The 16,131-nt window shown below is 56.6% G+C and overlaps 1 protein-coding gene across 1 annotated transcript; it reads right to left on the bottom strand.

The window, feature by feature from the left end:
- Positions 1–2,075: 2,075 nt before the first annotated feature.
- CB1H4orf48 (chromosome B1 C4orf48 homolog) lies at positions 2,076–4,404 on the bottom strand. Its single transcript, XM_042934080.1, has 4 exons — positions 4,328–4,404; positions 3,554–3,713; positions 3,278–3,366; positions 2,076–2,184 (listed from the first exon to the last, which is right to left on the bottom strand). The coding sequence occupies exons 2-4, from the start codon at positions 3,684–3,686 to the stop codon at positions 2,119–2,121; spliced, it is 288 nt and encodes a 95-aa protein (XP_042790014.1). The 5' UTR covers positions 3,687–3,713; positions 4,328–4,404; the 3' UTR covers positions 2,076–2,118.
- Positions 4,405–16,131: the final 11,727 nt, after the last annotated feature.

Below are 16,131 nucleotides of genomic sequence, written 5' to 3' on the forward strand. Positions count from 1 at the left end.
GACGGCTGTTCGCCTCGCAAGACTAGACTTGCAAGTTGTCCGTGCCGACTCTCCCCACCTCCACTGCCCCCCACGAAACCTCCATTCAGGCCTTCCCCACCCACAACTGACCCCGTTCTTACCAAGGGCGACAACGACCGGTGTTTGTTCCGGTGGTCCGGAACCAGGCTTGGCCCTCGCTTGACCTCAGCAGCACGTGACACGTTGACCCCTCCTTTCTAACCGAAGCCCTCACCGGTCTCAGGGCTCTTCCTGCCTCACGGCTGCCCCCTCTCCTCTGGGGCCCCTCATCTCTCTTCCCTCTTAGCGCTCACCTCTGCTCTGGCCGCCCCCAGGCCACAGGGTCTTGGCCAGCACCTGTGTTCCTGACCTTCTCTCCCCAGCCCCTTTCCCAGGCACATCTACCCAGTTGCTCCCTGGACCTCTCTGTCACCTTGAGGGGTCCAGAACATACCCCAAGACTAGCATGGCAGGCACAGCAGCATCCTGGCCCCTGCACCTGCCGCTCCAGGCCCTGCCTGCGGGGCTCGGGCCCCTACTTCCTCCCCAAGGGTGCTCCCAGGAGAGGCTTTCTGAGACAAGCCCTTGGCCGTCCTGATCTTTCACAGTAACAGAAACCCCAATTTGTGCCAGGGCTTGTGGCTGCCCACAAAATACAGGATGCCCAGCTAAATTTAAATTTTGGGTATATGAATAACTTGTAGTATAAATAAGTCCGAAACATTGCACGGGACACGCTTCTACTTAAAGAGTACTTACATTAGAAGTACTTGTACCTTCTATACTGAAAAGTACCTGCCGGTCCCAGATCTGTATTTGCTACATCTGACCACCCAAGCAGAGAACACAGGGTGCATCCCCACCGAAGCCAGCCAACGGAACACCAGCACCCTCTGGGCGGGCCCCGGGGGAAGAGGCACTTTCCTCAGCCACCCCTCTGCTCCATCCTGGGGCCCCAGGACATTAGAATTCTGATGCTATGCCCCCCCCACCCCCGTGTACCTCGCTCATTTCCAGAATCGAGAGCCGGCCTAGGCTTCAGATGGCTTCGGCACCCCTTTGTCTTTCCCTGGCCTGTTTTAGAGACACCGTCGCTGCCAAGACGGTTACCTCAACCTCCCACCGCGACCAAGGTAGGACTCTGGTTTGCTCACCGTGGCCCAGACACCTGCATGCTCACCTGCAGGCCAGGCACTTGCAGGCGGAGAAGCACCGAGGGCAGAACAGGCCACGGGGTGGGAGCACCGCCCTGAGGAGCTCAGAGGCCCAGAGGGAGGGTCTGAGCGAAAGTGTGCGCACGAACCCTGACAGGGACAAGCGGGGGGTGGAGAGCCGGGAGCCCCTCTCTGGGAGCCGACCGGACCAGAAACCCCCACTCACCTGCCCACCACAGCTGCCAACACACCTGGCCTCCTGCCTGGCACTATTCATGGGTGGGTGACTACGGGCCCGTTACCCACAGGCACAACGCTCACAGGCACAACGCTCCTATCCAGATTCCAATTCTCTGGTGCCCGGGAGCTGGGCTCAGGCTATGGGAGGGGCCCGGCAGGCTGGGTGGAGACCGTGGGGACCGTGCCGGCCCTCCCTTCCCGGAGGAGCCTTCCCGGGCTGCCCGGGCCGCCTCCCTCTCCCCGCCTCCCTCTCCCGGTGGCCACGGCAGGCTAGGCTCCGTGGGGGTCCACGGGCTGGGCCTCCACGGAGCTCCCACAGAGCCATCCCCAGGACAGTGCAGGGGAGCCCTTGGGGGCTCAGCACCGGGGCAGCTGTTCCAAGGGACCGGGCCAACTTCTGTGCTCCCCTGGCCTCAAAACAAGGGCAGGCAGGCAAGGAAGCAGGTCTCTGAAGGCGGACTGGCAGTGGCCACGGTGCCTGTGGGTCCAGGTCCACACGTGTGGCCACGCATGCCCATCTGCTTGGCACTGGCGCTGGTGTGCAGCAGGTGCCCAGTGGGCCTCAGCCCAAATGGAACAGCTGGGGGTCCAAGACCCACAGAGGAGCCCACCCAGGGACGCGGGGGGCGATGCAGGTGGGCTGTGGTGGCCAGAACAGGGAGACAGGACACGGCGTGCTGGGCTGGGCATTTATTGATGAGGGGACAGTGGTGTCTGAGGATCCTCAGCGCCCGGCAGGCCAGCAGGCACACAGGGCCCGGCGCTCGGCCTGCAGCAGGAGGGTCTCCGTCTGCAAAGCAACAAGGCGCGGTGAGGGAGGGCACTTGTACGACTGCTGCCCCCCACCAGCTCCCGTGGGCACTCTGCCCGTGTCCCCCCAAAACCCACAGGCAGTACCCTCTCCACCAGCTCCCCAGAACTCAGAGCCACCCCCCCCCCCACGCCGCCTCCCCACCACTGATTGTCAGACCCTCTGCTACTGGGTGGGCCTCCTCTCCTCCCCACTCCCCTCTTCCAGGAGGGAAAGAGACTCTGTGGTTTCTGCCAGCACCGCAGCCCTGCCCTGGGCCCTGCACACGCCGATCCCACGCCTGGACTACTTCTCACCCGCTCTCCTTCTATGCACATGCCCCTTCCCAGGCTGCCCCCAGCACCGGCCCAGGATGGGCTGGGGGCTGCTGCTCTCAGGAGCCTGGCCTCAGACTCTAGGAGATTCTGGATCCTCAGACCCTGGGGGGCAGTCTAGTCTTCAATCTGGGGAACCCTGGGGGGGCTGCCCAGAAAAGGGGATCAGAGTGGGGTCTCCCCTTCTTTCCACTCTTGGACACTCTCCCCTTTCCCCAGAGGAGTACCTATCTCTGTCCTAAGTGAAAACTACCCTCCCTTCCCCTTCCCCCCCCCCCACGCCAGACCGAGGGACAGCGAGGACATGGGAGAATGTGGGGAGGCTGTGTTCATTCCAGATTTGGGGGGGTGATCCCTGTGCCCTGGGACCCTGTGTGCACACTCGTTCCTCCCCAGGTGAGGCTGGGGAGTGAGGAGCCTCCCAGACCAGACGGCTCTGCCCAACCCTCCCCCACCAAGCCCTTTCTGACTCCCTGCCCCAGTTTCCCCTCCCCACTGGGTCTCACTGCCCCGCGTAGGGAATGCTGAACTGAGGCTGGCGGTGCCTGGTGGGGCTCACAGGGAATAAGGCCGAGAGGCCTGGGGGAGGAGAGGCACCCTCCCTCACTGAGGCCGGAAACGGTGTGCCAGATGAGGGCGGGAAGATCGCGGGCGCTGCGGGAGGTCCTACCCCACCCCCACCCCGTCCCCGCCCTCAGGCAGCACCCTGAGCCAGTGGTCCGGCCAGGCCAGGCCTCCTCCCGGCCAGAGAGGCTCACCCTCGAGTCCAGGCTGTAGGCCGTCTTCCGAAGATCCTGCAGGGCGCGCTGCATGAACTCGAACGCGTGGCAGTCCACGCACGGGCGGCCTACGGAGATGCGCATCAGGGCGGCGAGAACGTGACCCTAGCCCGGTCCCACCCGTGCGCCCCCCACCCAAGGGGTGGCCCGAGCGCCGGACCGCGGCAGGGGCGCCGGGAACAATGGGGAGGCACGGCGCTCCCGCACACCCGGGTGGAGTCACGGCCCCGCGGGGACCCTCCGCGACGCACGTACTCTGCGCGGGGACGGCGCTCCCAGCGGCGGGCTCGGCTCGGGCCTGGGAGCCCAGCAGCGCCACACTCAACAGCAGCAGCAGCAGCCACGGCGGCAGCGACCTCGGGAGCCTGCACGGAGGCGGGGGGGCCATGGCCGAGCGCAGGGAGCCGGGGCCGCCCTGCAGCAAGGCACAGGGGTCAGCCCGACCCGTTCACCCACCTGGGCGACGCCCCCCGCGCCCGCGACCCCTCCCAGCCCGCCCTCACCGGGGTTCACGGACTCCCACCCCGCCCACCCCGGGCCCGCGAACCTCTCCCACCCCGCCCTCACCCGGGCTCATGGACACCCCCCCCCACCCCGCCCTCACACCGGTTCATGGACACCCCCCACCCCGCCCACCCCGGGCCCGCGAACCCCTCCCATCCGGCTCTCACCGGGGCTCATGGACCCCACCCACCCCGCTCTCACCCCAGTTCATGGACACCCCCACCCCGCCCACCCCGGGCCCGCGAACCCCTCCCACCCTGCCCTCACCCCAGTTTATGGACCTCCCCATCCTACCCCCCGCCCCGGGCCCGTGAACCCTTCACACTTCGACACCCCATCCCCGGGCCTGCGAACCCCTCCCACCCCGCCCTCACCCCCGTTCATGGACCCCTCGCCCCGTCCCTTCCCGGGTTCGCTAACCCCTCCCACCCCGCCCTCAGCTAGGTCCCAAGACCACCCCCCACCTCTGCACCCCGAGCCCGCGACCCGCCCCCCGGGCCCGCGAACGCCCCACCCCGCCCTCACCGCGGTTCAGGGACCCCGCGACAGCAGCGCGGGCGACTCGGGAAGACGTGCCGCGTCGGGCGCGTACCGCGCATGCGCTCCGACAAGACCCCGCCCGGGTCCCCTTCCGCCGTTGTTGTCATGGGAACCCCGGGACTGCGCGAACCACCGGTTTAAAGGGACCGCGGAAGCTCCAGGACTCCGAGTACTCAGCCCTGGCAGGAGCTGCGCTTGCAGCCCCCGTCAGGCTCACAGGCGTTGGAGTCGGGAGGGCTGCCGGGAGGAGGCGGCATCTGGGCAGAACCTCCAGAGCCACTGCCGGCGGGAACCAAGCTGAGGAAGCGGGAAATTTGCTTCCAGCGGTGCGGGGTCTCGGGGTGTCCCTGGGGCCGATCCTGAGGGTGGGGCTCTATGCACTCTAGGAGCTGGGGAGGCTCCCCGCCGGTCGGTAAGGTCCGGTCGGGTTGGATTGCCCCGGGGAGATCAGGGCCAGGAGCGAGCCAGGCCGTGAGGCGGTGGGGAATCCGCGCTCCCAGGTCTTCACTCGGCCCAGCCTGGCCCCCGACCCTCCCGGCCAGGAAAGAAGCCCGCCGGCCCGCCAGGTCCTTCCTCTCCACCTTCGGTGCACGGACACCTACTTGCCACTCCCCTTCCGCCCGCCTTTCCCAGCCTCCAGGTCCAACCACCTGCCCCGGCTGTGTGACCTCGGAGGGGTAGCTTGGCTTCTCTGTGCCCTTTTCTCCCTCGTGGAAGCGCAGGGTTGTTGGAAGTAAAGAACCTCGCTTGACCCCCCCTAGTAGGTGCCAGATGCGCGCGGGCTTCAGGTCCTCGCCGGGCGGAGCTGTTCCCTCTGGGAAGGATGGGCTCCACTTGGCGTCTGCTTGCTGCCTCCAAGGCCCAGCGCCTCCGGGGAAGGCGCCCCAGGTCCACGTCCCGGCCGCGTGAGTGCCAGAGAGCCCAGCGGCCCACGCTGTTCGGGGCAGCGCCGGGTCCCCTTCCCGAGCCTGCACGCCCTCCACCCCCTCCGCCGGGCCTGGGGTCAGCTGTGGCCCCGGCCGGACGCGGGCTTCCTGACCCAGGGGAGGGGCCCGTGCTCGTGACCGCCACCCTCTCCTCTTCCCCGTCGGGCGGACGCCGGGCCGGGCTCCCGGTCTGGGGCTCCGGGGCTGGGGGACTGCGGGCCGCGGTCCCGGACGTGCGCATTTCCGCGCCCTTCTTGGCCGGGAGCCCCACGTCCCGGTCGCGAACGGAGCCCAGAAGGCGGAGCCTTCTTGCGGGGCCACTCGGTTGAGACCTGCGCGCCGACGCCACACGGCATTGGCTTTTTCTACCTATGGGTCCCAAGCTTGCGACCTGCGCTGGTCCCCCGTCCGCGCACAGGCACAGGGCCGCGTCCACGCGCGGAGGGGGAACTAGCCCACCCAGAAGCAAGGCTCCGGCTGGACCTCGGGCAGCGGTGCTCTTGGAACCACGTTCTTCCCCGCACCGCTGCAGGCTTGTCGAGCGCGTTCTGCTCAGCGGGGAGCGGGTGCCGGTGCGCAGCGTCCCCAGCGTCCCTCCAACACCGCGGATCCATCATCGCGTACCTACCCCCCCTTCGCCGGCGCCCCGGGATCCTCTCCTTTGGACTCACTTCATCGCACCTTCCCACCCGACCCTCCGGGGTCAAGACCCCCTGCCGCGGCCGTGCGCCCCCTAGCGAGGGGACCGCGCGGCCCGAGGGGGCAGCGGGATGTCGGGGATGGAACCTCGGGCGGCCCTCGGGGCTGCCAGGGTCTAGAGTGCCGAGGCCACACGTGCTCTGTCTCTCTGCATCCCCCCAGCAGAGATGTCCCCTCGCCGCAGTCGGCTTCCCCCTCCGCCTCCCCCTGCCCCTCCTCAGGGCACTGGATGTTCCTTCTCAGCTGGAGCCTTCTCTTCAGCGAACAGGCTGTGATTTATTTTCTATCCAAACGAAACAAACCTCGCGAGTCGCGAGCCCCCACCCCACCTCCGCCGCACCTCTTCTTTCTCTCGAGCCCACTCCTGCCCTGTCTGAATCCTCGCTGCCTTGACCCACCTGCGGAATCTGGGGACGGTCCTCAGTCCCCCCCCCCACGTGACCATCAGCAGCCCCCGCAGTCCCCTTCCCCTCGGCGCTCCACCTCCGCCTGCACCCTCAGGGCGCGGCTGGGCAGACCTTTGCCCCCCACTTCATGTCCCTCCTGAGGGTCCCGTCCTCTGTGACTGCTTCCGATTGCGGCTGTGAAGACCAGCCATGCAGCCTCGGATCCCACGTCCAGCCGCCTCCTGAACGCCACCACGTGGACAGCTGACTTCTCCATGTCAGCAGGTCCTAAACTGACCTCCTGATTTCACCCCTCCGTGTGCTGCCCCACCCCCACCCCAAGATAAAATGCTCCGGCCTTCCCTGTCTCAGGTCCAGGCAGACCGTCCCTGCAGATGCTCGGACCAAACCTGCAGCAATCCTTCTAGAAGTTCTGTCTGCCCCACTCTCAGAGCACCCAGACTCCCTCTCCCCATCCCATGGCCGCTGGCCCTGCCCCTGGCCGCCGCCCCTCCGGACTCTTGACTCACCGCGCTGTCTTCCTGTTGCGCCCCCTTGTGGTCCAGTCTCCCTAACAGCCAGAAGGACTTTTTCTTATACCTTCTTTCTTTAGTTTTTTGAAGTTTATTTATTTTGAGAGAGAGAGAGAGCTCGCCCGCGAGTGGGGGAGGGGCGGAGAGGGAGGGAGAGAGAATCCCAAGCAGGCTCCGGGCTGTCAGTGCGGAGCCGGACACCAGGGCTGCGTCTCACCAACCACGAGACCATGACCTGAGCCACCCAGGCCACCCCCATACCTTCCTTTTTACATTGCAGTAACGCATACATACATGCAGTAACATAAAATATACCATTTTAACCATTTTTAAGTGTCCGGTTCAATGGCATTAAGTACGTTCACACTGTCGTGCAGCCGTCCCCGCCCTCCATCTCCGGGAGTCCCCATCTTCCCAAACTGACACTGTCCCCATTAAACACTAACTCCCAACCCCCGGCACCCACCACCCTACTTGTCTCTGTGACTCTGGCTGCTCTAGGGGCCCCAAAGAAGTGGCCTCATACAGTGTTTGTCCCTTTGTGACTGGCTTATTTCACTGAGCATAGTGTCCTCAAGGTTCATCTGTGTGGTGGCAGGTGGTAGGAGGTCCTTCCCTTTAAGGTGAGTAATACTCCGCTGTACGGATAGGCCACCTTCCGCTTCTCCATTGACCTGTAGGGGCACCTGGGCTGTTCTGTTGCAAATACCACTGCTGTGACAGAAGGACCGTTTTAAATGTTTTTAAGTCTTATTTGTTTACTTTTGAGAGAGACAGAGATAGCTTGAGCAGGGGAGGGGCAGAGAGAGAGAGGAAGAGAGAGAATCCCAAGCGGGCTCTGTGCTCCAATTCACGAAACCTGTGAGATCCTGATCGGAGCCAAAACCAAGAGTCAGACCCTTAACCAGCTGAGCCACCCTGGCGCCCCCTAGAAGGGCCGTTTTAAATCATCATCAGACACTGTCCCCTGTCCGCTCACAGCCCTCCCGGAGCCCATCCTACCCCAGGGACAGTCCAAGTCCTTATGTGGCGGAGAGGCTATGAATATGGGGAGGCAGATGTCTTTTCAAATTAGTGTTTTCTTTTTCTTTTCTTTTTTTTTTTTCCAGATAAAAACCCAGTAGTAGGATTGCTGGATCATGGGATAGTTCTATTTTTAAGTTTTTCAGGAGGCTCCACACTGTTTTCCACAGCAGCTGCACCAATTTGCATTCCCACCGACAGTGCAGGGAGGCCCCCTTTTCTCCACATGCTCACCAACACTGTTTGCTTCTTGTCTTTTTAATGCAAGCTGGTCTGACAGGGGTGAGGTCATTCCTCACTGCGGTGGTGTCTCTTATAAGGACACTAACCCTACAAGATTAGGGCCCCACCTCTAGGACTTAGTTTAACCTGAATGTTTTTCCATAAAGCACCCCCCAAATGCAGCCACACTGGGGGTTAGGGCTCCACGACATAGATTTGGGGGATACAAACCTTCCCTCCGTAACACCCCCACCCTCCCCGGCCCCCTCTACCCTGTCCTACATTCTTTATTGTCCTTACAATTCTCACCTTCTGACACTCTCTGTACTTTATTAAATATGTTGATTGCTCATTGGGCGCAGAGTTCCTGGGGGGAGGGGAGGAACTTTGCCCTCAGGGATATCTGGCCGTTTCCGGAGACTTTTGGGGCCGTCAGGGCGCAGGGCAGAGGCGCGGGACGCTGCCGGCGCTACACCGCCGGGAGAACCCTGCCGAAGAGCCGGGGGCAGCACTTGGCCGGATGTCCGCGGCGCTGCGGGGTGAGGGCGGTTTCTGCAGCATCTACAACTGAGGGCCTTCGGAAGGCATGTGTGCGTGGGGACCGGGGTGCGGGGCCCGGGCCGGGGGCAGGAAGCGGCCTGGCGGGCACAGAGCAGGCTTTTCTCAGGGCTGGCAGGAGCTAGGACCAAGGGGCACGTCGTCAGGAGGCCGCTGGGGGCAGATGTAGGGAAGCCCGTGCTTGCTGGGTGACTGGATATGGAGGCACCACCTTGACAGATGAGGGAGGGAAGGGGTGCTGGGAGAGTGCTGGGGGGAAGCGGGGAATTCTCGCCAGAACCTGGCTCTCCCGCCTGGCCCCGTCGGGTTGGAGACTGAATGTGGGAGTGGTCAGCACAAGTGTGGCCTCTGCAGTGACACCACGAAGCTCTGGGACCACGTTTTGTTTTTTTAAGTAATCTCTCCTCCCCACATGGGGCTTGGACTCCTGACCCCGAGAGCGCCCTGAGCCAGCCAGGTGCCCCGAGGAAAGAATCCTTTGAGGCCACCCACCCCAACGCCCGGAGCCCTCAGCCGCTCCTTGTCTCTGTGGCCGCCGCCACCTTGTGCCCCGGGTGAGGGTCTGGGCCCTCGGGAACATCAAAGAGACAGGGTAGGCGGCTTTGTGCTCGCCTTGGGCTCTGCCTGCTACCGTGTCTCAGGGACCCTCGCCTCCTTCCAGAGCAGATGCACCCACAGGTCCACCATCCCCAATCTCCAGCAGTCAGGACGCCCTCTCCCGTCACCCCTGCATTCACCTTCCAGAAGGAACGACCACGTTGGAGATGGCGCCACGGGAGTCACAGAGGCACACGGGGTGTGAGAGAACCAGAGGAGACGACGAACGATGGCATCAGGTACGGCCTGGGGGAGACTGGAGGCTTGAGTCCCGGGTGCCGAGGACCAGGGTTTGGCCTTAGCCACGTCAGGTGAGGTCAGCTGAGGCCGTGAGAGCCGGGCAGGGCTAGGAGAACAGAGGTGGGCTTCGTGGCCCCAAAGGTTAGCTGGCTGAGCGCTGGGGTCTGACGCATACACACAACAGGTGAAGCAGAAAAGGGAGACCCAAAGAAAGCCCTGCCTTTCCTTGCCCCCAGGCCTGGGAGTGAGCTCTCTTGATGTGGAGGGGGAGGGCAGAGAAGACCCACCCCTGAGAGGCTGTGACACCGGTCCAGTGTGGAATTGACAACCAACAGTTCTACCAATTAACATGCTAAGAAAATGCAGGCCATGAAATTCTTTTAAAATGGTTTTGGACCAGCTACTCATGGCAACTGGCAGAAGTTAATTCGAATGACCCCAGGGAGAAGGTTTCTTCATCCTTCGACCCAACCAACAATTTTTCAAGGGCAATGAGTGGTACGTGGTTAAAGCAAACTAGGCGTGCACAAGGGAGCACCCACCATGAGTGGGGGGAAGAGAAACTGACCACAAATGATCAGAAATACAAAAATTATCAGACACAGGTTTTAAAGTAGCTATGCGGAAGGAAGGAAGGAAGGAAGGAAGGGTGGAAGGAAGGGAGGAAGGAAGGGAGGGAAGAAGGAAGGAAGGAAGGGAGGGAGGGAGGGAGGAAGGAAGGGAGCAAGGAAGAAACCTTGAGTATATCAGGAAACAGGGAACAGAAAAGGTGATGAATACAATTTGAAAAAGAACCAAATAAGAATTCTAGAGCTTAAAAGTGCAATCCTCAAAACCCAGTTAGCAGTCTTGGCTGCATATTGAACACAGCTGAGAAGCATATTAGTGAACTGACGGGAGTCTGGGGGGCTCAGTCGGTTAAGCGTCCGACTTCAGCTCAGGTCATGATCTCGCGGTTGATGGGTTTGAGCCCCCCATCGGGCTCTGTGCTGACTGCTCAAAACCCGGAGCCTGCTTCGGATTCTGTGTCTCCCTTTCTCTGTCCCTCCCGTGCTCGTTCTCTATCTCTCAAAAATAAATAAACGTTAAAAAAAAAAAAAAAAAGAGTATTAGTGAGCTGAAAGATCAATAAAATGCCCAGAAGTAAGAACAAACAGGTTGGAGGATGCGGGACAGGTGGCATTAACACCAGAACTCTGCTCCCCACCTGGGGCGGGGCAGGGGCAGAATCTCACGTGTGGTAACTGATGGTTAATTTATATTAATTTCCACTTTCACGGGTAGCACGGGAGCCGCTACCCAGCCCACAGCACACAGCTGTGCATGGGTTTCCGGAGCAGCTGGCCTACAGCGTGCGGAGCCAGGGTGGGCAAGAGGGACCCTATCCTGTGCCCTCTGGGGATCTGTGTTTTGATGACTGCTTTTGATCACACGGGTGCAGGCACAGAGGTGGGTGGTCGTTGTCGTCGCACCTCCCCATCATTGCAAGACCCTTCCCATCCCGCTGAACTGCCTTCCAGGGGATTGGAGGGGTGGGGCCCTTTTTCTCCTACTCACTTGATCTTTTTTCCTCCCTCTGGGAGCCAGGCATCGAAGGCGAGGGTGTTCAAAACAAAGTGCTAGTGAGGGGAAAATCGGGAAGTGATCGTGCAAGTGCTGGGAAGGCTCAGAACTGACCTGAGAAGACCTTCAGTAAGGCCTCCGGCTGATCCTCAGCCCAGAGACAGCCGACAGCAATTAACAAAAAAAATTAATAATAAAACAATACCACAAACAGCAAACCCTGAGGAAGGAGGAACATCTGATTTTCAGAGTTGCCACATTATTATATTCGAATGTCCCGTTTTCAACAAAAAAATCAATCACAGGGCATACAAAGAAACAGGAAAGCATCCCATTCAAAGGTATATAAAAAAAAAATTCAACAGAAGCTGTCCCTGAAAAAGACCTAATGACTACTAAAGACATTAAAACAATTGTCCTTAGGGGCGCCTGGGTGGCTCAGTCGGTTGAGCGCCCGACTTCGGCTCAGGTCATGAGCTCACGGTTTGTGAGTTCGAGCCCCACGTCAGGCCCTGTGCTGGCTGCTTGGAGCCTAGAGCCTACTTCAGATTCTGTGTCCCCTTTCTCTCCGCCCCCCTCCTGCTTGCTCTCTTTCTCTCTTTGAAAAAAATTTGTTTTTAAAGAAACATCTTGGGGCACCTGGGTGGCTCAGTCGGTTAAGTGTCTGACTTCGGCTCAAGTCATGATCTCACAGTTAGTGAGTTCGAGCCCCGTCTGTGCTGACAGCTCGGAGCCTGGAGCCTGCTTCCGATTCTGTGTCTCCCTCTTTCTCCGCCCCTCTCCCACTTGTGCTCTGTCCGTCTCTCAAAAATGAATAAATGTTTAAAAAAATTAAAAAAAAAACCACAATTGTCTTTAAAGACATTCAAAGAACTGAAGGAGGATGTGGAAAAAGCCAAGAAAACTATGTGGGAACAGAATGAAATATCAAGAGGGGCACACGGGCAGCTCAGGCAGTTAAGCATCCGGCTCTTGATTTCAGCTCAGGTCGCGATCTCACAGTTCCTGAGACTGAGCCCTGTGTTGGGCTCTGTGCTGACAGCAGAACCTGCTTGGGATTCTCTCTCTCCCTCTCTCTGTTCCTCTCCAACTTGTGCTCACTCTGTCTCCCCCTCTCTCTCTCTCAAAATAAATAAATGTGTTTAAAGTTATTAAAAAAAAAAAAACCACACCAGAATGATTGAGTCGGAGGAACAGATGGAAAAAGAAAGTGAACATAACCCAGGGACGTGTGGGACACTGTGAAGCAGACCAGCATATGCATTATGGGCATCCTGGAAGGAGGAGAGAGAGAGAAAGGGGCAGGGAGACTACTGGAAGAAATAGTGGCCGAAAACTTCCCAAATTTGATGAAACATATAAATACAAATACTTGAGAATCTCCGTGAATTCCAAGTAATGGGAACTGAGAGAGATCAACACCCAAACATATTATAATCAAACTTTTGAAAGCTAAAGAGAAAGAGAGAATCTTGGAACCTTGTGTGTACTTACCACATATAGGGGATCCCCAATAAGGTCAGTGAGAAGATTTCTCATCAGACACTTTAGAGGCCAGCAGGCAGTGGGCCGATACTTTCAAAGTGCAAAAAGTAAAGAAGAAAAGGAAAGGAAAGAAAGAGAAGGGAAGGGGAGGGGAGGGGAGCGATGCCTGTCAACCAAGAATCTTGCGTCTGGCAGAACTGTCCTTGAAGCATGAGGGAGAGATGAAGACCTCCCCAGATAAAGAAAGGCCGAAGGAGATGTGATCACCTCACCTGCCCAGGAAGAAATGCTAAAGGGATCCTCCAGGTGAGACGAAAGGACACTAGACAGTGTCTCAAAGCCACATGGAAAAATAAAGATCTCGAGAAAGGTAAACACGTGGGCAATTATACAAGCCATGGTAACAATGGTTTGTAACTCCACATTTTGTTTTCTAGGTGATGTAAGAGATTAATGCATTTAAAATAATTATTACTGGAGCACCTGGGTGGCTCAGTCGGTTGAGGGTCCAACTTTGGCTCAGGTCATGATCTCGCGGTTTGTGGGTTCGAGCCCCATGTCGGGCTCTGTGCTGACAGCCCAGAGCCTGGAGCCCGCTTTGGTTTCTGTGTCTCCCTTTCTCTCTGCTCCTCCCCTGCTCATGCTCTGTGTCTCTATCTTACAAAAATAAATAAACATTCAGAAAAATTTTTAAATAAATAAATAAATAACATAATTATTACCTTGTGTTTGTAAAGATGTAATTATGTGGCGTCAACACCTGAAAGGGTGGGGACAGAGCCGTAAAGGAGCAGAGTTTTTGCATGTTGGTGGAGTTATGCTGGGATAAAGCCAAGTTAGAGTGTTACAACATTATTTCCATGGTAACCACAGAGAAAATAGCTATAGAATATACACAAAAGGAAATGAGAAAGGAATTTAAACATTTCGCTACAAAAAATAATCAACTAAACAGAAGACAGTAATGCAGGAAATGAGGGACCAAAAAAAATCTATAATGTACAAAGAAAACAGTGACAGAAGTCCCTCCTTACCCATAATTACTTAAATATAAATATAAATGGGTTAAAATCTCCAGTTAAAAGACAGAGACTGGAAGAATGGATAAAAACACAAGATCCAAACACAGGTTGTCTACAGGAGACTCACTTGAGATCCAAAGGCACAAACAGGTTGAAAGCAAAAGAATGGAAAACACAGTCCAGGCAAATGGTCACCGAAGGAGAGCAGGGAAATACCAGACAAAACAGACTTAAATTCAAAACGGTTACAAGAGACAAAGGACGGTGCATGTTGATGAAATCCCGACACAAGAAAACATAACAATTACAAACATGTACACACCTGACGACAGACCATCGAAATATATGGAGCGAAAACTGACGGAACGGAGGGAGAAATAGTCCGGCAGTGGTGGTGACCTGAACCCCCCACTGTCCCTGGTGGATAAACAGACCGAAGAGGAGTCCGGGAAAGAGGACGCAACCCAAGCCACCAGCCAGATGCAACAGACACACAGAGCCCGCCCAGCCACGAGCGCACACGTTCTCCTCACGCGCACACGGCCGTCTTCCGGGACAGACCGTGTGTCGGAGCGCGTGGTGAATCTCAGTAGGTTTTAAAAGATGTGTCTTCTGTGACCGCAACAGGATGGAGTTAGGAGTCAATAAGAAGGAAAACGGGAACATTCACAAATTTGTGGAAATTAAGTAATAACACTCTTAAATCAATTGATCAAAGAAGAAATCACAAGAAAATTAGAAAATACTTAGGAACAAGTGAAGATGAAAACACAACAAAACAAAACTTAGGGAAGACGGTGGGGGTGATGCTGAAGTTAGGGGAGATGTATAGCTACAAACACACTGAAAACAGAGAAGATTTCAAATCAGGAACTGAAGTTTACTACTTAATGAACTAGGAGGAGAAGAGCAGACTACACCCAAAGCCATCAGAAGGAAGGAAATAATAAAGGTGAGAGCGTACATAAACAAAACAGACAATGGAAAAACAACAGGGAAAATCCATGAAACCAAAAGCTGCCTCTTTGACAAGACCAACAAAGTTGACAAACCTCTAGCTATACATGGACTGAGAGACAAAGAGAGAAGTCTCATTACTAAAACCAGAAATGAAGCAGGAACATTATTACCGATTCTACGGAAATAAGAAGGATGGTAAGAAAGTATTGTGGACAGTTGTCCACCAACAAATCAGATCCCTTTAGATGAGACGGACCAATTGCTGGAAACACAGAACCTGCGGAGACTAAGTCACAGGGACACAGGAAGTCTGAATAGACCTACAGCTGGTATGGAGACTGAATCACTAATCAAAAATCTCCCAGCAGAGAAAAGCCCAGGACCTGTCAGCTTCGCAGGTGAATTCTGTCAAATATTTAAAGAAGAATTAACACCAGTCCTTCCCAAACTTTTCCCAAAAAATTTGGAACACTTTCCAACTCATCCTACGAGGCCAGAATTACCCTGTTACCAAAGCCAGACAGGAACACTGTGAGAAAACTACAGACCAACATCCCTTATGAACATTGATGCAAAATCCTCAACAAAATACAAGCAAACGGAAGCACATGACAAGGCTTACCCTAGGAGGGGGCAATGGGATGATTCCAGCCTGTGGGTAACACTCTAGTTCTTTCTTTTTTTAATTTTTTAATGCTTATTTATTTTTGAGAGAGAGAGAGCGTGAGCAGGGGAGGGGGCAGAGAGAAAGGGAGACACAGAATGTGAAGCAGTCTCCAGGCTCTGAGCTGTCAGCACAGAGCCTGATGTGGGGCTGGAACCCACGAATTGTGGGATCATGACCTGAGCTGAAGTTGGACATTTAACCGACTGAGCTGCACAGGTGCCCCTATAGTTCTTGATTCAGACGTTGGAGACACAGTGCATTTCCTTTGTGGAAGTTCAACTGCGCATTTATGATTTGTGCACATTTCTATATGCACTCACTATAAAGTTTATATTTTTAAACAAAAGATGAGGCAAAATAAAGACATGTTCAGACAGAGACAGAAGGTCCTGAGGAAAGAAATGCCGAGGCTGTGGTTCAGGCTGAGATCCCCGTGGAAGATGCGAGATATGAGAGAAAGCAGGACCAAGGCAAGAGGAGCATCTGGCGGGAAACATTAAGAAAACATGTCTGCTGGGGCACCTGGGAGGCTCAGTCAGTTTAGCGTCTGACTTCAGCTCAGGTCATGATCTCGCCGTCCGTGGGTTCAAGCCCCACGTCGGGCTCTGTGCTGACAGCTCAGAGCCTGGAGCCTGCTTCCGATTCTGTCTCCCTCTCTCTCTGCCCCTCCCCCTCTCATGCTCTGTCTCTCGCTCTCTCAAAAATAAATAAACATTTTAAAAAAACTTCAAAAAAGTAAAAGAAAACATGACTGCCTTCAACAACAGAAGGATAGAAATAAGGCAGATGATAATGAATAAATCAGGCAAGGGTAAATGGAGTTATATTGTTCTAGATAACACACCCCGAAGACCTGTGTTTACAGAGGAGGTGCAGGCATTGTTTGTTTTATCACTTTTGTACAGGTT

Source organism: Panthera leo, chromosome B1 (genome assembly GCF_018350215.1).
Source record: "Panthera leo isolate Ple1 chromosome B1, P.leo_Ple1_pat1.1, whole genome shotgun sequence".
NCBI lineage: Eukaryota > Metazoa > Chordata > Mammalia > Carnivora > Felidae > Panthera > Panthera leo.

What these genes read in the sequence shown, in the direction of transcription:
- CB1H4orf48 (XM_042934080.1), bottom strand. Translation starts at nt 3,686, where the DNA reads ATGGCCCCCCCGCCTCCGTGCAGGCTCCCGAGGTCGCTGCCGCCGTGG. An exon ending in GAGCGCCGTCCCCGCGCAGA is followed by an intron (nt 3,367 to 3,553) that starts GTACGTGCGTCG and finishes GCATCTCCGTAG; the next exon opens with GCCGCCCGTGCGTGGACTGC. An exon ending in CCTACAGCCTGGACTCGAGG is followed by an intron (nt 2,185 to 3,277) that starts GTGAGCCTCTCT and finishes GTTGCTTTGCAG; the next exon opens with ACGGAGACCCTCCTGCTGCA.